Raw genomic sequence first — 19,706 nt, 5'->3', positions numbered from 1 at the left:
ATTCGACCCATTCCACTCCTGGATCAAACTCCTGGATATAAATTTTCTGCTTACTTTCTGCCATTAACCGACGTTTTTTCTCTAAAAAGTTTCGGATGCAAAGTGCTTCAATGTTTCTGCTAATTCGTACTGTCTCCAATTAATGGATTTATAACAATCAATTAGTTCAAAGAATTTCATCTTCTGAAATTTTCTAAACTGACGAATCTAGTATAAAAGAACATGAATTAGCTAGAAACAAAATTGAAGGATATTGTATGTGACACACAAGTAACCAAACTGGATGAAACACAATAAAAATGAAGAAAGGAGGTTAAGAAGCTTGCAGAACATTTGAAAGACAAAAAGAGACTAAAGGAAGGGAAAAGAAAAGAAAAGGAAAAAGGAAGCTTTGAAGGTTTTGTAAAAAATAGATTCTAATTTATATGAGCATTGATATTCAACGAAATATCAAAATTTATTTTAAGCTAGTCATTGCCAAATTGATAAACAAAATAAAAATGAACAAACCTGGAGACTCGGTAGTATAAGAAAATCTTCACAAAAGAAAAATAGAATTACCACGGAGAAACAGATGAATAGAGAATAATGAAGGTGAATCGAAGAAGTGTGCAAAACAACAGTAACTAGTCGAATGGTGAAAAAATTCACAAAACTTATAAATTTGCTCTCAAGAAATAAATGAAAATACAACTAGTCACAAGATCAGACAAAGCGAAGCATTTCATATAATAGCAAAATATAGTTTACTTGAATTCATGGGAAAAAGCAAGTTTGTCTAGCTATCAAGACAAATCGGGTGTGGGGCTCACTCCCTATGAATAATGAATCGCATAAAACCGTTGAACAGTCGCTTCTTTAGCAACCAAGCCTTTTTTGGATAATATTGATGAGAATTTCATTATTTTTTCATTGAAGTCTCAGGGAATTCGACGCAAGTTGGAAAGTAGGGGGGGGGCAAGGGTACATTAAAGACGCATAAGAAAGGGTTTGGCTAAAAAGTTCCACTGCTTTCCAAGAAGTGGAATGCTCAGTGGTTGCGTTACCATGGGTACCAGCCTCACTATATAAAGTAATATAATTTTATTTTATATATAGTGAGTCTGGTACCCAGGGTAGGGTTGCGTCGACACGGGTCGCTCAGGGTTAACGTCAATTATCACAAGAAAGATATTGACCCATTGCCTTTAACATACATTATAATCCCGTCATAGCATTCTTGGTTATAACATACTTTCGGATATTACGTACGGGTGTACTTGGTCCCGGCAAAAGTCTGTACTTAACATTAAGAAAGAATCGCGCTTATCAGGGGCGGATCCAGAGTGAGTTCCTTGGTGCACAGAACTCAGTCAGTTTTCCAACATATAGCTAAATATAGTGTTGCCTGAAACAAGTAATATTTAAACTAAAAAAGTGAAACCTAAAAATTCCAAGTTTCATCACAGTTTCTTCAAAATCGTGAAATTGCTAGTTTGATGTAATTCGTTCGCCCTTTTCCTTCCTTCTTCTCTTTCGTGATTTTGAAACGATTTTCCAGACGCTGTGGATGACAACAGCAGTCAATCCTAGAACTCGGAAATTAACGTTTTGTGCCTCGGAAGAGAATGAATTGAAACAATGGGATTTTTGTTTGAAACACGGATGGAACTCGGTCAAAACAGCATCTGGAACTCGGAAATGATACCATATTTGCAAGAGATTTGTACAATAGCCAGTGGTTATTTGGCTACCTATTGTTTCTGTTCTATTGTTCTTTTTGTTAAACATTATATTCGAAATGGCAAATGCAGATGTCTTATATGCCCTTATTCTCACGACCCTAGCAGCATTCTAGCAGATTATTAAGTGTTTGAGATAAAACAAGGAAATATCTTTAATTTTCAGGAGCATTAACTACCTTGGTTTTAAATTGCAGTCTTAAATGGGACGGGAGACCTATGCTTAGACTGAACACCACATTTGGATGAATAAGCTGGTGTCTACGGAGACAAAACAACAAATTGCGAGCAAAACAAAAAGGAAAAACTTTTCTGTGGCATCCAAGACAAACAAAAGGGTATTGAGAAAAGGAGGGGGTTGCAAAAATTTTCAGAGCCACTGTCTTCTGTCAGAAAGAAATCTAGAATCTAGATTTAGAGAGTGGTGAGTACGTACCCCTCCCTCCCCCCTTATGGTACCAAAATGCATGAATATGAGTAGCAATGTTATTTTAGGCACAATTATCAATGCATTATCTGAAAGACCCTAGCCTTGGCCTGGAACTCAGTCAGGTTTTTTGCTGGATCCTGCTTATAACGTTCTTCTTCGTAGACCCTTCTAAACAATTTCAATCAGATACAACGTACTTGGTGTACCTTCTTTATTTAAAACCCATTGTGTTGCGACACTTATTCAATATTCTATCAAGGTGCCATTTGTAATAGGAATAAGTGAAGCATCGACCACCGTTGAGTTGCGAAGTGCCCTCAGTTTCAAGTTTAAATTAGAATGTCTTAAAAGTGTGAGCTAATCAAAAGTTTGAACTCATTTTAAGAAACGTGGAATTTTATTCTCAAAATATTATATTTCCTTTACTCTAGCTTCAAGTGGGTGTCGATGGAATGACCAGATTAAGTAAGGTGCAAAGGGCTCGTTGAGTCATTAGAATAATCTCCATCGGGCGCCATTAACCTCATTTTGGTTCTCTTGCTAAAACGTGAAAACAAGATGGCTGCTCCAATTAGAAGTAATGTTATGTCACCTTTCAGACATAAGGCCATATTTTCAGCTCTATGTGGACGTCTGACACAGCTAAGGAACTATTCACAGGCCTTGATAGACCATGAAGCAAATGATATATCAACAGGATCAGAAATGCCATTTATGGTTCCCCCGCAAGTCGTGCGTAAAGGGTTCGAGGTCCATCCAACACCTCGGACATTCACATTAAAACCTGACGAAAAAATGAAATGGTTGACTAAAACCTATTTGACTGAAGGCCTCCCAGATGAATTATCGAGTACTGATTGTGATAAAGAAAGCATTAATTTTGTCAAAGATTGTCTCCACCAAGTTTTTGGCTTTCAAGTACACCCTCACCGGCCTAGCAACACATTCTTCGAGGAGGAACTTTCCCTTGGACTATTGCAACAAATGATGCAAGTTGCCATGATGACTAGCCCAGAAAACAGCCAGGATTTGTTTGTTCATAGAAGGCCGCTAATTGAAACCAACTGGTTCAGGAATTATGTGTTTTATCATGCAAAATACCACCCATCCTTCGCTCTTAGAGTTAGTGACAAACTGCCAGCAATGAAGTCGACATTCCCTTTGCCAATAGGTAATCTGCAATTCTTCAAATTCAAATATTTCACTTACAGCCTTATTGCAATACTACATTGCTATGAAAGTTAACTGTTACATAAAACTAGAATTCAAATTTACATAGTGATTTTGATTTTGCATTTAACAGCCTATAAGCATTTGAAGAAGCTGTTGGATTTGTGGAGAAAACCCCCAGGGCTATAGAGCTTTGTGCCTAAAATGATGTGGTCGCCCACTTGTCTATTTGAATTTATGTACAATAATAACAATTCTCCTGTTAACAGGGGAAAGCACCCAAAACCATTTGAAATTTTGGATAGATTTATACCTGAATACACTGCTCAGCACTTGACCATAATGAATGCAAACATGCACATTTCCTTCTTTAATTCCCTTTCCTAAGAAAACAGATTAGAATGAACCTTGCACTTTAAATGATCAATTAATGTACCTGGAGGCAGGGGCAGATCCAGAGCAAACTTGAAAAAGGGGCAGTTGGTAGTGGGGGCGCTGAAAACTTTTAAAAAATTGATGACAAGAGTACGCTGTATACAACAATTTCAGATCCATTTTCGGAATAAACAAAATGGATGATAAACAAAACTTTGAGGTAATCCTTGAAGCAAATTAATCTGTCGGTCTCGGAAACATTTTCACCTGATTCTCATTCTTGAAAAGGGGTGACTAATTTCTAAAAAAGGGGCACCAGACTTGCTTCAACTCATCAAGGGAGGGGCAACTGCTCCTAGTTGCGCCCCTTAAATCTGCCACTGCCTGAAGAAGAACAATGAATTAAAGTTTTGTGCACTGTAAAGTTTTGCTGTTCATCAGTACCTAGAAATTTGATCCCATCACAAAGCATGTATTTTATATATTTTAAAAATCAAGTTGTTATTTAGATCAATTTTATTGAGCATATTCAATGAGCAAAAAGCCTAGTGATCGCTCTCATCACAATTAACAAAGTTCGCAGTTTTGGTCTTTTTTCAAAACTCGAACACTATGGAATTAGAGGAAATGCACTTGGGTGGTTCAAATCGTATCTTGCAGATAGAGCACAGTTTGTTTCAATTAATGGTAGAAATTCAGAGCCACTGAAGATTACCTGTGATGTGCCCCAGGGATCAGTGCCAGGACCCTTGCTCTTTCTTTTATATATACATCAACAATTTACCAAGAGTTTCAAAACATTTTTCCTATTTGCTGATGACGCAAATATCTACTTTGAATCAGAAACATGTGTCTGCTCATACATCATGCCTCAGCGGTGAGAGAAAAGGATGAATTATTTAGCTTGGTCTAAACCAATCAATGAGTAGCTTTTTCTAGCATTTCGTAATGTTGCTGTGTTCATGTTGGCATTTTACAAGTTTGAACCATCATGCATACAACTTCAATCACTATGGGCACACTTAAAACTTGCAATGAAATAATTCTTGTCTTCAGTTAGTGTTAGGTTTTATTTGGCTGTTGTGTAAACCAATCCAATAGTGTTCTTAAGTTTCTATATTTTGATGTTAAATTTTTGATATAACATTTTTTGAAAATGAAAGCAGTTGTCAAGAGAAGCTTAATCAGTGAGCAAGAAACTTTCGGTTCAGTTTCACAGCCATGTTTAGATTTAAATACTTTAAGCTGTTTTGCAATTATTAAATTAACTTTGTACAGCCTGTTAATTGTTAGATAGTGTTAATTAATCTTCTGTTAATTCTGCTTTCTAGATGAGTTTCCTTTGTCAATGCCTGGTCCATTTGATACCTACTCCATCGGTGCCTACGAAAAGAGCATAATCCGACTGAGAAACAGCACAGGAGTAAGGCACACAGAGCACTTCACAAAAAGGCATTTGCATACAGTCATGCAGATTAACTCGCAGATCAAAGGGGAAGATTTCTTCCAAGCATGTGGCCTAGCCACTTCATTTACTAATCTTCTTGCAATTGCTCATGACCATGGGCATCATCAAGGATTACCTTTAAAAGAGCCTTTAAATTGCAACTGCATCATCTCAAATGGTGTTTCCATGTTGTTCATGGTATACCAGTTAAATACCACTGAAATGAACGATGACAAGGGTATATGGAACCGAGCTTGGTGTTCACCTTTGATGCCTCTATTTACTCCCAAAGATGGTCTCCCAACAAAAAGACAATTACATGAAATAGCAGATACAGACAAACTTCTTAATTTCAATGAAGATGCAGTTGCACTGTTCTTAAAACTTTTACACAGATAAGTATATCTTTAAATTGTAGCATCAGTTTATTGGCTTTAATAATTAGTTCATTTAATGATGTTTACTATTCGTATGGTGTGGTTCCTTTATAAATTTGTTGTTACTTTATCATTTTTTATGTGATGTTAAATTTGTCCAGTTAATGAGTGGATGGCAATCTCAGCTCTACGTAAAATTTAGAACTCATAAATCATGAGAAAAATACAGTTTTATTTCCAAAGTAATCTAAACTTTTATATAAAGATATGTCTTGTTTTCATTGCTTTTTCCATAAAGGTTCGAACATTTTTCTCTTTATCCGAATGTAAGATGGGTACTTTTTACTCTCGTTAATACAAATTCCCTTTTCTTTAAACAAAGCCATAATATAAATCCTACTGCTAGAAGCTCAAATTTCTTAAAGGTTTGTCTTATATTACTTACACTTTTAAACTTGCAATTTTTGAACAGGAACTTTCCAAATAGGCCTTTCATACCTATTTGGTACAATTATACCATACTTTTTTTAAACAACAAGCTTGCGATCATGAATCAGTTTCTAAATTTTTTGTTGATTTTATTGCTTAAAGTCAACCAAACGCTAAAAATCTAAATCTTAGAATCACAAAAACGCAATGTGAGATAACATGAAATAAAACACCCAACAAGTTGCCAGAGGCTGTTCTTTCTTTCTTCTTTATGTCAATTAATCCTCACTCCATCGGACTTTGCTTTTTAAAGATTGTAACAAAGCTAATAATCTAATTAAAACCAAAAAAGTTTCATGCATATGGCAAATTATGTTTGGCAAGAATCTGAATCTGTTCTCCAAATAAATGCAAATGTAAAATCACGATAAATAGCACAAATGTAATTGATTGTTTATTCCGCCAAACGCCAAATTTTCTGACATGATAATGCTTGCGGGTGCTTCCGCTCTGCACCCTGTAACGACGCCTATGTGGTGGCCAGTTATCGATCGAATCAAACTCGTTTTGTTTGCGCCTTGCAGTGACCAATAGGCCATCACGTGGTCCAAAAAATAAACCAAACTCACTATGTCTGCATAAATCGGGGTCTAGATACACCCTTTTTAAAAGAACCAGTAAATTTAAGTTCAGGCTAACTGTTCTTGATTCATTCGAAAATCTGAGGTTGGATTGTTCTCAATTTTTTTTAAAATAAATAGGGTGTAAGCAGTGTGATTGCTAGTTTTTTCGCTCTGGGAAGGTGTTCAGGCCTCATTTAGCAACATGACTGAGACGACTTTCATATGCCAACAAGTTTGAAAATTCACCGAAAAAGCACCAACACATAGCTTAAAATCTTCGTCATTAGGATGAAACGTTGCTTGAAATTACATTTTACAGTAGCCCAGCCCCAGCTGGTTCTTATTTGTTCTTAGCTCTTGATTAATTTGAGGCTCATTTTTTTATAAAATTCATATAAAAAAGAGTGTAAATGACCTTGCTTTATTTTAGAAATTTTCGACACTATACGTTTCTGTGCATTCTTGTTTTCCAAGTAAGTTTTACCTTGGGTCGAATTAAATATATTTTGGACACTATGACTTTCACAAACATGAAGATCTTTCCAGTAAAGAATAGGATGTTTAGCATTAGAAGAAACATCTCCGGAGAGAATCTGCGAAAATTCTGCAAACAATTTTTTTGGGGTACAGAATTTGAAATGGCTTTGAAAAGCAAGCATTCTTAAATATATTTAAGCTATAAGTCTGATGCTCTTCAGAGTATAAAACATCAGAGTAAATCGAATCGAATATCGAATAAAAATAAATCGAACAACACTACGCTAGGAAATATGAATGCCCAGTTGTGGACCGAAATAGGCCAGCCAGAACGCGAGCACATGACTGCAAAGGTCGTCCAATAAGCGCCCCTTGAACAGGCGCCCCTTGAATAAATAGGTCGCAACTGTATCATTTGTCTGCGAAGGCTTCTCACTTAAGATACATTTTTGCTGAACAATCATTCATTCGGTGGTCATTGAAACTTTCCAATGTAATAACAGGATTAATCATCACGCAATTTTTGTTCATGAGAATACACTTGCAAAGAAAAGGTTCTAAAAAGCGTGCTTTGAATGTTTGCGTAACTAGGACAATGTCAACACACGATCGTGCATAACAGCTTTGAAGAAATTCCTCCATGTGATCAGTTTGTTTATTTTTTATTTGTTGTCGTTTCATTATTTCTTATTCCTTCCTTATCTTGTCAAGCTGATATTTGTAAACGGCTGCGCGAAATTCTCCTTTGTGGGCTTAACGTGAATTTGTCTGCAATAGGCCACATACTTGATGTTTTTCAACTTCTCGGCCAGCTCGCTAAAACCCAATAAATTCGACATCGTTTTATTCTTGTGGTTTCCTATTTGCGGATTATGCTTTGGTTTAAATAGCCAACAGAATTTATAAAACTGTTTGCTTGTCAAATCCGTTCTCCCAAAGCCTTGACATTATGGCCATCTTCAGCTGGACTTAAAACGGATTCTTCCTAAAATAACTGTCCTTGTCACACTGATTTGTCTTCTCAGAGACCAGATAACTTTCGTTTTATCATTCCATCAAATTGGAGTATCTCTACTACATAAAGCCTAATTCTTTTCATTTTTCCAGCATTCATGAAAGATTTCTGATCATGAAAGGTCAAGTTTTACTGTACTGCAGAATTTTATTCTCTGTTTAAACCTGTCTCTATTTTGCTGCGTCGAACCATATTCAAAATCGATTGCCCTCTTTTTAAGAATGATTTTTTTTAGAAATAATCAAATATAACTCAAAATTAGACAATTTCAATAAATTATGTACCAATTACAGATGTTATCAATTATAGAAAAACTTTTTGGCTATGCTTTTTCAAAGTTGTGATGAAGTCATGAAGACTCGAAATTGATGGAATTAATTAAGAATGATAGCATGGCCCGAATTTCATCAAGAATTTGACGTTTTATATACATAAGTATCTGTGTTTTTAAGCTTTTTAACAAACAAGATGAGCGTTGTTTTCATCCGAAACCTTTCGAAGGAATTGTCAAGCATGTATTGCGGTACACTCTTTTTTTTTAAGAACACGAGCCTTAAAAATGATCAAAAGTTAAGAACGAATTAAGAACAAGCTGAGGCTGAGCTTCTGCAAAATGCAACTTTAAACAACGTTTTTTCTCAAAATTGAGGATTTTTTGCGATATGTGGGTGATTTTTCGGTGAATATTCAAATTTGTCAGCAAGTTAAGGCTGTCTCACTCACTTCGTTGGCAAATGAGGCCTGAACACCTCCTTAGAGCGAAAAGCTAGCAATAGCACTGCTTACACCCTCTTAATTTAAGAACAAATTAAGAACAATCCAGCCTCAGATTTTCGAAAAAATTAAGAACAGTCAACCTGAACTTAAATTTACCGGTTCTTATAAAAAAAGAGTGTAGTTTGATTCATTTCCTACAATGTTTTTGTGATGAAAAACTACAGTAGAAAGATTTAAGAATAATTATAGGCCCAGAATCATAGTTTTTTAAGAACATCAAGTCTCAGGTCTAAAAAGAAGTAGGGGGGGCTAAAAAGTATAAAAAGAGGCTTTACTGGTAGTTTATTACTTAATACTTGGCATTCTTTGCAAAAAGTGTGGGAGGGGGGGGGGGGGCTAAAGCCCCTCACTCTTTGAAGTATGATATTAAGCTGAAGGGTAAAAAGGAGGTAGCTGAATTGCTTAATGAAGCTTTTCCCTTTTTCATACGAGATCGAGGTGCGATCTCTCTCCCTTTTGGTCTCTATCTTGTACGGACATTGGCGATCATGGTTCCCCACATAAGTTATTTTTGCATTTCTATTTTCTATCGAAGAGAAGACCGAATTTTATCAGATGGCCGCAGTTGCAAGTAAACCTCTAACTCAATTATCGCTGGGAATGTGTTAAGTTACAAAAATTACCAAAAATTATGAAAGGCATGTATAATATTTTTAATAAGGAATTTTTGATAGAAAAGCAAATTAAACAAATACTGTTAAAATCATGAAACGGCAGCCGTTGTCCAGATGTTTGTTTTGGTTTCGTTGTCATGTCACCTTGACGAGGGGAAATGTCAAGATACTTAAGAGCGTCGAAATTTCACGTACTTGAATCTTTCAGACATCGGAACTTGTTTTCATCATTCCTATCACCGTGATAAATTCCTAAAAGTTGTTATTCTGTTTCAAAAGCCTTGGAAAAATTGTTAAATTAATGAGGGGGGAGGCTTGTGACCAGGGCCGTCGCTAGCCATTGTGGTCAAGGGGAAGGGGGGGGGCAGGAAAACGTTTCTCAGCCTTTTTGGAATGTCACCTCATTTCTTTGGTCTTTAGTCGATGCTACAAGCTGCAAACGATAGCATAGGATTTTTCCGGACATCTACATTTATCTTGCTAGAAAGAAAGAGCCTTAATGACTTCAGCGTCAAACAGAGGTCCCTTCAGTTCTCGGCAACTATAAACGTTGGGTAGGCGTAATATTTTGGAAATGTTTTCTTTTCGCAGTTTTTTTTACGGTTTGGAGGCTGCCTTTGCGTAACCAAAAGTTAGTTATGGGCTGGTTATATCAAACATGGTCATAAATCTTGGATTAATTTTTAGCCTGACCATGAAATTTCGGGGTATCATTTTTGAAAGAATGGTAATATTTTTTAATTTATTAATATCTGATTTAATCATCATTAAATGTTTGTCTCAAATTTGAATTAAATTTACGGGTATGCATGCGTTGCATTTGGTATGTAAATTTAGGGTGGGGTTTTTTGGCAAATTTATCAATTTTAGGATATAACTTCATATGTAAAAATTGCAGATCCCCGTATTTTGCCTATTGAATTTAACCCATCCCCCTTGGCCTTAGACGATGCTATCGGGGAGGAGATCAAGGGAATCAAGGGGGGGGGGGGGGTCAAGGGCCCATTGCTTCAAGAGATGACTAACAGAGCTAGCCCATTTGCAAGACGACAGACATAAGTTTTAACTTAGACCCCAATTAACCTATTTTCAGAAGACATCTTTTAAGTGTTAAATTTTACACATTTTGTACGGTTTAGTCTTTCAACTGAAGCCTTTCAAAGAGCATAACTTGGATGCAGTTTAGCGCTCCTCTTTCATAGTGTGTGATCGCTCAAGTGAACTCGTTTTAAAAATAACCTGACCGCGATTCTACTTCCGGGCCATTATTCGTTCTCAGTTTATCAAAGGAAGCCTTCCCGCCAGTTCTAAACCGCAAGCGAAGAAGTGGTTGTTAGCAGTTAGTTCAGCGTTGCTCGGCCCTCGTTTTCAACGCTGTTTTTGGAAAAGCAGTCAACTTTTCAACACTCTTAAAAGCAGGTATCGAGTTTGCTGATGGTGAAATCGTTGGCGTACTGGAGCTGCTTGTTGATACAGGCGACTATGGTAGCAAGTTGCGAATGAACGTAAACTGGTTGGTTTTCTAAGAAGAAGCCCCACGATGCTGACAATGACTTTATACAGGTTTCATTTTGTTCTTCTTGCTTTGTGGCTGGCGCTCGCTGTTGTTACAGAGGTCGAAAGTGTGCCCTCTGGAAAAATCACAGCTTCTAAACCCCGCAGAGATGACAACAAAAACGCTGGAGCTTTTGTTTTTAAAGACAGTGTGTCTAATCAACAAAGCAGCAATCTAATTGAATGCATCGCAATTTTGCCAACCAATGGATGTAGCGGGGTGTTGATCGATGAAAGATGGCTACTCACTTTGAGGGAATGTACTACAGGTATTTTAAAAGGGGAGGTAAAATTTTTTTGCAATCATATGCCAGCTTTCACCGTGCATATATTAGAGACAATTTCGAGAGAGCAGTTTTCTCTAATTCTGTTAAAGAAATCACCAGTCCTGTCAAGGATCTTTCATTTTCGTCTGTCAGAAGCCGACGTTGTCAGCCGTCAAAGAAATGAAAGGTTTGTGTCTTTAGTCCCAAAACAAACCACAGGAACAATAACTGAGGTAGTGTTTGTTTCCAACGATGAACGGTGCATTCTAAAAAATGGGAAGGAAGCCAATGGGACCATTTGCTTATCGCTGGAAAAACAGAAGTTTGAAAAAGCATGTGGTTTAGCCACTGGGCTACCGGTATCGACAAAGGGAGAAGAAAACGAAAGAGTTATCGTTGGACTCCTGCAAAATGGAGTTAAGTGTGAGAAAAATCAGCGAACGCGGAGATCATTGGATGATGATTATGTTGTCGGGAGAGCCCTCTCTTCCCAAGATGTTAAATGGATCCGAAAAGTTCGTTCCATATCAGGTAAAATATTCGTTTATTATATCAGATAGCATTCTGTAAGTTTGTTTTTCTAATGTTTAATTTTGAATTATTAAAAATGACCACCCACTCTCGATGTCCAGAGAGCAATATGTAATTGTGTTCCAGCTCTACTCCTGTTGCCCCCACCCAAATTTCAGCTGTCGTATCCGCCCCAGATGGCACATAAGAAATGCTGGCAGTTTCGTATTGTTTCATTCATATGGATATCTAAGCCTTTTGCTACTGAAATGAATGTTACATAACAATTTTACGATAAGAACATTCTTGAATTGTAACTATATTTGCCAGAAAAGAGTTGATCGATCGATTTTTCGGTCAAGTTTATTGACAGCATTGTTTGCTCTCTAAGCTTCCCCAGAAATCATGTCAAGACAGATTAGGGGGCTTCGTCGCGTTGGTCCCCATGGGAAAATTGGCAGGAGCTCGACCTACCCTAGGCACCAGATGAGAGTTCTGGCTCTGGCTCTTATTTTTCGGCTCTGGTACTCACGGTAGGGTGCAACCCCTTCTTGATTCTTCAGGTGACAATCGTTTCTTTTGTAAATCCATCATTAAGATTTGAAAAAAGCAAACATTTTGAAGCATGTTAAAGTGTCAGAGGAAAAGCTTTATCAAAATGTCAAAATGTTTCCTTTTTTCGAATCCATTTTTAATGATGGATTTACAAAAAGATAGTTTGCTAATCCACCATTCATCAGTCAGTTCTTTCAGTTTTTTTGTACCCGATGTCATGTGAAAAATCACTAACACCCGCTTAGATCGTTATTGAATACCCGATTTCAAAGGATGGATTGCAACAAAAGATAGTGTCACTGACCATGTTGTGATTACAGTAGGGGTGGGTGGGGTAAGAACATAAAAAACTCCATTACATGAAATATAAATGCTCCTTTGAAGCCCCACTCTAACGAATTCAAATATGCCGAATGCTTTAAAAAAGATTTCTGAATGAGAAAAAATGAGGGAGGTATAATGTGCAATAACACCGTTAAACAGGGTACACAGGGGTTAGGGGATCAGCCCCACAAACAACAACTCATTCATTGAACTCTGCCCAGTCTCGTCTTTCCCCTTAATCACATTCCCAGTATGCCCCGTGGCCACTGTAATCAAACCAGCGTTTCAAGTTAAAAGAAATTAAGTGGACAAGTTCAAATTAAACCAATGACACCCGAGTCTCTGATTCCTAATCTCGAACGAGTTTTTCTACTCAACTCTTGAGTACAGAGAAATTGGTTTCCCAGACACAAGCCTTCCCCCAGGACATGAAATTCTTCCAGCAAATCAAGCTAATTCTTTGTATTATCAGAACTGAAGTCCTTAAGCTGCGAGCAACCACAACAAATTATCACTTGTTGATGGATAACCTTTTTTAGTTTGAGTAGCCCGAGACATGAATCGGAGTATTACTTGAAGTTTAGATTCGTAAGAGAATCTTTGAAGGGAAGTGACATTTTGTTCAGGAACAATTTCAGTGAACGAAATCGACGAGCAGGAACCAAGGCTGGTGTTGACGGGGCTGGGGGGACTCAGTCCCCTGTTATAATTCCGATAATTTTCGACGGGCTCAGCCCCCTGGAGAAGCGAGCACGGTTTCAGCTTGAAAACGAGGCTGCTTTTGCGCTGTTGGTATAAAGGCTACTTATCATGATTTGTTTATCAAGCCGTGCCTATCTTGTCAGTGCGACAGTTCCATTACTTTTGAATTCAGTGTAAATAAGTCTCAAAGGTCTGTCCTCTTTTACTGTGAATGGGAGGGAAAATTTATTGCCTCCTAAAATGTATCGTATGCATGCTATGAGCCTAAGCAAGATTATTCATACAATTGTATGGATTAAGAACAGTTTTGGGATCGTTTTGGGCAGGTCTAAGTTTTCTCTGCCCCCACCTTACTGGGATTAGGTTTTTCCAAAAATTTGGTGAACTGGTTCCTTGACCACTTTTGCGAGAGGTTCCCTCAAAGAGTTGAGACATAAAAAAGACGTTTTTGTCACGCTTTTGCCATCTCATCAACAACTGACTTTCTTAACAGTTTACTTAGTTCATTCACAAACGAAAGATTGTTTTGTATTGTATTGTAGATTATTTAATTTTAGTTTCTACAATAGTGAATAAACATGAAGCAATTTCAAGGATTGCATAAGACAGTTCATTTACTGCAAAATGAGCATGCGCACCTATTTTCAAGGAACCACGTTTTGATCAAATTCTTTAATTGTTTAGTATTGTGTGCTGTCTTTATTGATTCCGGGAGTGAATTCCAGATTTTAGGCCCTTGGTCACTTAATGATCTGATACCATTATTGGCAGTTCTGGCTTTTGGAATGTCAAGGGGGTTTTTGAGTCGATAATTAATAAATAATTAATAAAAGATAGCTGAGAAGTAAAGAGTTCATCAATTTGATATACACGATAACAGGATTACGGATGCTTAATTGTCCAATCATATCAAAGAGAACTATTTCTGTTACGCTTGTAGCGGGTTCTGTTGGGGTTTTTGCGGACGATGTGTTTCATCCTAGGCTACTTCCTTTCTTTAATCACTAGTAATTACTTTATGTGGAATGAAACACTGTTTGAAATATATATAATAATAAGTAATAATAATTTGTTTATAGCTGGCATACTAGATGAAAGTCTAATAGCTATAAAGAAGCTAATTAAGGCCAACTATCTATGAAGAATTGGTATGAAATAAATATATGGTACTATGTTAAAAATGTTTAAGGTTTAATATTCCAAATAAAACCTAACCCTGCAATAAATATTTTACATAATCTACAGTCGCATTCTACAGGGTGTGCTCTTAATTCTTTTTTAAATGTTGCCAATGATTGGGACTCTCTTATACTGTGAGGTAGTGTTTGCCACAATTTTTGACCTAAATATCTCACAGTTTCTTACCATAATAAGTTGTCCTGGCTTTTGGAATGCAAAGATTATTTCACAGATCGTAAATTAACGTTTTATATTTCTTGCTTCAAAAATCTCACTCATAAAACTACTGTTTGAAGAGTTCGAAGATAGCTCGGAAAAACGAAATCATGAACACGACAGTACTGTTTATCAACACTCTTCAGGTTTTAAAAATCGGATAATGACTTAATATAAATAGAAATTTATATCCAGGCGTGGATCGAAAGTAAGTGAGGAAAGAATGATGGGTTTGACTGCGTTTTTGAAAATGTTTGTTACGGTCTCACGTATGTTATGAGGGACCCTTAACCTTGTTTCCATTGGATATTATTCGCAAAAAGACACATCAACATAGAGGAATTCAGGCTTATGGTTTTAATTGTATATTTGAAATTCATCACTTGCTTCCAAAAGATTTTGAGGAAAATATGATTACGGCGATATTTTATAATCTTTTTAATGGCTTTTTCTCCAACAATGAAGAGCTTAACATTTGAATTATCATTTCAAGGGTATAGAAATATTTAGTAGCAGATAAGTGCCGGATTGAAAAAATTATATTGTGCTAAAGAGCTGAAAAGCAGATTTTTACAACTACAGTCGAAAACAAGTAATCTCGATTCCAACTCCTGACGAGAGCGAGGCTAGTATCGACCAGACAATGTCTTCAACAAAATTTTTGTCAAAATTTTCACAGAGGTTTCATTTTGTGACCTTCTTTAACGATTTTGTTAGAAGCTATGTCACTGTCTTGACCAATTACTCCTTTCGAAGCCGAGATGTGGATGCAGAGCAGAACCTGTAGGGAGAAGCGAAGAAATGGAGTAGGGAAGAAATGGAGAAGTGAAGAAATGGAAAAGTGAAGAAATGGGGAAGTGGAGAATTGGGGAAATGGGGAAGTGGGGAAATGGGGAAGTGGGGAAATGGGGAAGTGGAGAAGTGAAGAAATGGAGAATTGGGGAAATGGAGAAATGGGGAAGTGGAGAATGAGGAATAAGCGAAATTTCAGAAGTTCCCTCGCCCCGTTAATAATCTCGTTCCGTTGATGATAATTTGAGTTTTCTCTGGTAAAACTACTTGGATTTTTAAGGTGTTACCCTGTGTGGCTTTTCCTATTTATTTTCTCCAGTTAAGACCAAACCTGGTACCTTAATGTCTCAAACTGTCTAACTTAATTCCAGTTTCATCAAATACATGCATAGAATATAACGTAGCCACCCGTCAATGAATTTACATGGCTGGTTTTCTCTGTTTTAACTTTTTCACTGACATCGCACTGTAACAGTGAATTCAAGTGACAACAATTAAAGTTATGAAGCCTTTAATTCTCTGTTTTCGGATTACGTGACACCGGCTGGTGAATTGATTTGATGAACACTTTGACTGGGATTGAATTTTAAGAACTGGATTTAAGTCTTGGATTTCGTAGCCAAATACCTGGATTATTTTTCAGCAATGTCCATAAAGAGCGACTGTGTTCGTCCTTCTTATGTCGTCTCGTTAATCCAGTGACCCATTTCCAAAGCAGGTGACCCACATTTTACATTTCCTTGTTCATTTTGAAGAACATGTCATAATCAAAGTCATGAGAATGATAATAATCAACAACACGATAATCGCAAGTGTCATAATAATCATCATCACCATCATTATGTAGATTTTTAGTAGATTTTTAGATGTATCATACATCATCACACATATATCAGTTGATTTTTTAATTTGTAAAGTTTTTGGCACGGCCCCCTGAAAATCAGTCATGACTGACGGGGCTACCGTGCATTAATAATTTTAAAATGAAAAAATGAAAAAAATTATAGCATCATTACCAGAGGCGCTTCTAACCTGGGAAATTGGGGGAGGGGGAGGGCATCACAGAAAATCCTAAGGCAGTAGGGTACGGGACATATTTATCAAATAACCGCTTTGTTTAAGGTGATCAAAACCTGCTTGTTTCAAAAACTGTAGTAATGATTTAATCTGGAAATTTCAGAAAGAACGCCCGAGCAATTTATATCACTACAATCAAGCACAAGGCCCTAGGAGCTAACCAATGTCTATATAGGTATTGATAATGAATAAATAAATGTAATATCGAAAACTTATATAGAACATATAGGCGGAAACACTAACAAATAACCTTAAATCTTTTTAGAAAAATTGGAGAAGGGGGACAAATGAAGGGACCAAAAAATTTATCGATGGCTCGGGGCTTAGAATCGCCACTGACCATTATCGCATCGCCACTGACCATTATCGCATCGCCACTGACCATTATCGCATCACCACTGATCATTATCGCATCGCCACTGATCATTATCGCGTCGCCACTGACCATGTTATGTTCACAGTTAAATCAGGCTTCCTTGTATAATTTCTTTTCCAATACCACCTAATAAATTATTATATTCTTATTATATATTAACCCCTATACAAGAGGTCACAAGACTAGCCAAGTCATGATCCTCTTCTTATCTCATATCGATTGCCTTCATGAAATTGTTCCTTGAAAGTAACAAAGAACAATCAGACACTCAATAATTTAACACTCAATCGCAGACCCGCGCTGGCGCTCATAGTAATCTCGAAGCCTTTTATTGACGCCAAAAAGAGGCATTTCTTCTCGGCGGTAAGAATCGCACCATGGCTTTTGGTATCACTAGCAAATCCAGCAAAAGATACAATTGCTTATTGTAGTTTGGCAGGCGTAGGCTCCCGTTGAAGTTTTATAGATTAACTTTCCAGACATCTATTGCTTTTTGTTTCAACCGTAGCATTTGTGACATTAGGCCAACTCAGCATTGTGACAATGGGTAAGTAACATAGTGTTAGGAGCATTCCTTTTAACTGAGGGGGAAAGCACGCAGTCGCTGGTTCAAAGAGGGAAATCCAAACACATTAACTACTTAGGTGATACAGACACATTAACTAAGTTAAAGGCAATACAGCTCTTCCTTATTCATGATTGTCATATTCGAATGCATCGTGACAGTACAACAGCTCTATTATATATCAATTCGAATACTATGGTGTATTGGCAGTTTAATCTCACCAATATAATTTATCTTGGTTTCACTCAATGCCATTCACCAGACCCGAAAGTACCAGGATGGATAGCTGTGAGGGTGTAACTATATTAAGTTTGAGTTTGGGTTGGATCCAGTACACAATTACAATTGGGTGATTTTCAGTCGGAAATTTTTTACCCTTCAACCTCTCAAAATAACAATCAATTTCCGTGATCCCTGCCTTGGTCCCTGCCTTTGTTCCTGCCTTGGTCCCTGCCTTTGTCCCTGTCTCGGTCACTGCCTTGGGCCCTGCCTTTGTTCCTGCCTTCCTGCCTTGGTCCCTGCCTTTGTTCCTGCCTTGGTCTCTGCCTTGGTCCCTGCCTTGGTCCCTGCCTTGGTCCCTGCCTTGGTCCCTGCCTTTGTTCCTGCCTTGGTCCCTGCCTTGGTCCCTGCCTTGGTCCCTGCCTTGGTCCCTGCCTTGGTCCCTGCCTTGGTCCCTGCCTTGGTCCCTGCCTTGGATGCTTCATTGGTCCCTGCCATTCACATACCTTGAGTTTAATTATCAAGGTGTCTCGTGGTAGCCATGTTTCGCCGTATTTTTAAACATTTCCGGTTCCTAAAGAGGAATTAATATGAAGGGTAAAAACTACTGAAAAATTCAAAATTACCTGCATCCCTTGGACAAGAAATCACCCCTTGGTTTTTTATTGCAAACACTGCCCCTTTAATTCTAAGTTCACATTAGATTAGGAAATATTTAAGTTTACTGTTTTTGTTTCCCCAGATGATCCTGTGTGTGCCTCGGCTGGACACAAGGTTCTTGACGATGCACAAAGACAGGTCTCCTCCTCAATCCTCGGAGCGAGGCCTGGTGGCAATGACTTATGCGATGGCTATCTCAAAGAAGACTGGTACCGATTCGAAGTCAATGGGCAACCTGTTGATGCTGCAAGCCAATGCCCGGACGTTTTTTCATGTGGAACAAAGGAGCCTGTTTGGATCGCAATGCCAAAGCGACCTCTGATTGGTGAGCCACTTTCTCAGTTCTAAAGCTATTTTTCTAAGCGATCAGTTACAATGGGCAATGGCGTTAACCCAGGACTGGATCTAGCCATTTCAGTGACTGGCAAAAGAAAGGTTCTATGGGGCGCGGCTTACGTCGAAGTCAAAGATGATTACAATATCGTCCCCATTTTGACTACCTGTAGGCACTTTACCTGTAACCAACTATTTTTCCACCTTATCTGAGAAATAGATGATGTTATCCTCCTTAAACAGCCCCTGGAAGATACCTTGGTTGATGCTGGCTCGGGGGAATGCCTCATTTTGGTGGTCAGCCCTGCTATGTATGAACTGAACATACGTCGATTTAAAAGATTTCTGACTGTGAACGTAAGCAGAGAGAGTCTCTGAAACATATATCAACGATTTAATGTATTAATTATTAACAAAAGAAAGACAAAGTAAGACATTTATTTATTACTCGATACCGTATAAGCAGAGCAGTACAAGTTTTAATGTATAGAACACGACGGTCCTAAGATGCTACCCCGAGTTTCACGTTAAACACACTAAATACCTTGGGGTATATGTAGATCAACATTAGAGCTGGGGCGTGCCGATAGCTAATATAATCAAAAAGATCTCTAAGGCGTTAGGAATGCTGCGCTTTTACAAACAATACCTCCCTATAAAGTCATGTGCAAACAATGTATAAAAGTCTGGTGAAGCCGTACTTTCGTTAATGTTGCCCAGTATGGGGGATGTGCGGAATCACGGCACTAGACAAGCTACAGAAGTTGCAAAATCGCGCGGCCAGAAAAGTAACCAAAAGCCCGAACAACGCTTCTGCTTTTCTAATTATAGAGAAACTGGGCTGGCAGACAGTTAATGACTTGATTGTAAAAGAAACTTTGAAAATGGTTTACAAGTTAACAAATAATGAGGCTCCCTCGTAC

General features: G+C 37.7%; 2 protein-coding genes across 2 annotated transcripts in view; both read left to right on the top strand.

Moving 5' to 3' along the window:
* Nucleotides 1-2,675: 2,675 nt before the first annotated feature.
* LOC135687468 (large ribosomal subunit protein mL37) lies at nucleotides 2,676-7,286 on the top strand. The gene is made up of 2 exons (XM_065204025.2): nucleotides 2,676-3,322; nucleotides 5,028-7,286. The coding sequence occupies exons 1-2, from the start codon at nucleotides 2,710-2,712 to the stop codon at nucleotides 5,540-5,542; spliced, it is 1,128 nt and encodes a 375-aa protein (XP_065060097.2). The 5' UTR covers nucleotides 2,676-2,709; the 3' UTR covers nucleotides 5,543-7,286.
* A 3,193-nt stretch (nucleotides 7,287-10,479) lies between these two features.
* Nucleotides 10,480-19,706, top strand: part of LOC135687402 (uncharacterized) — a 47,383-nt gene continuing 38,156 nt past the window's right edge. Inside the window, exons 1-2 of the mRNA XM_065203947.2 lie at nucleotides 10,480-11,806; nucleotides 18,533-18,775. Coding sequence (XP_065060019.2) covers nucleotides 10,996-11,806; nucleotides 18,533-18,775 — 1,054 coding nt within the window. The 5' untranslated portion in view covers nucleotides 10,480-10,995. The remainder of the gene's footprint in view (nucleotides 11,807-18,532; nucleotides 18,776-19,706) is intronic.

Source organism: Rhopilema esculentum, chromosome 20 (genome assembly GCF_057945365.1).
Source record: "Rhopilema esculentum isolate cy_ngs chromosome 20, ASM5794536v1, whole genome shotgun sequence".
NCBI lineage: Eukaryota > Metazoa > Cnidaria > Scyphozoa > Rhizostomeae > Rhizostomatidae > Rhopilema > Rhopilema esculentum.
Note: the sequence above shows the minus strand (reverse complement) of the source record. Positions and strands in the feature narration are given on the sequence as shown.

Coding starts and splice junctions, on each gene's coding strand:
- LOC135687468 (XM_065204025.2), top strand. CDS start 2,710: ATGGCTGCTCCAATTAGAAGTAATGTTATGTCACCTTTCAGACATAAG. Junction 3,323..5,027: donor GACATTCCCTTTGCCAATAG/GTAATCTGCAAT, acceptor TCTGCTTTCTAG/ATGAGTTTCCTTTGTCAATG.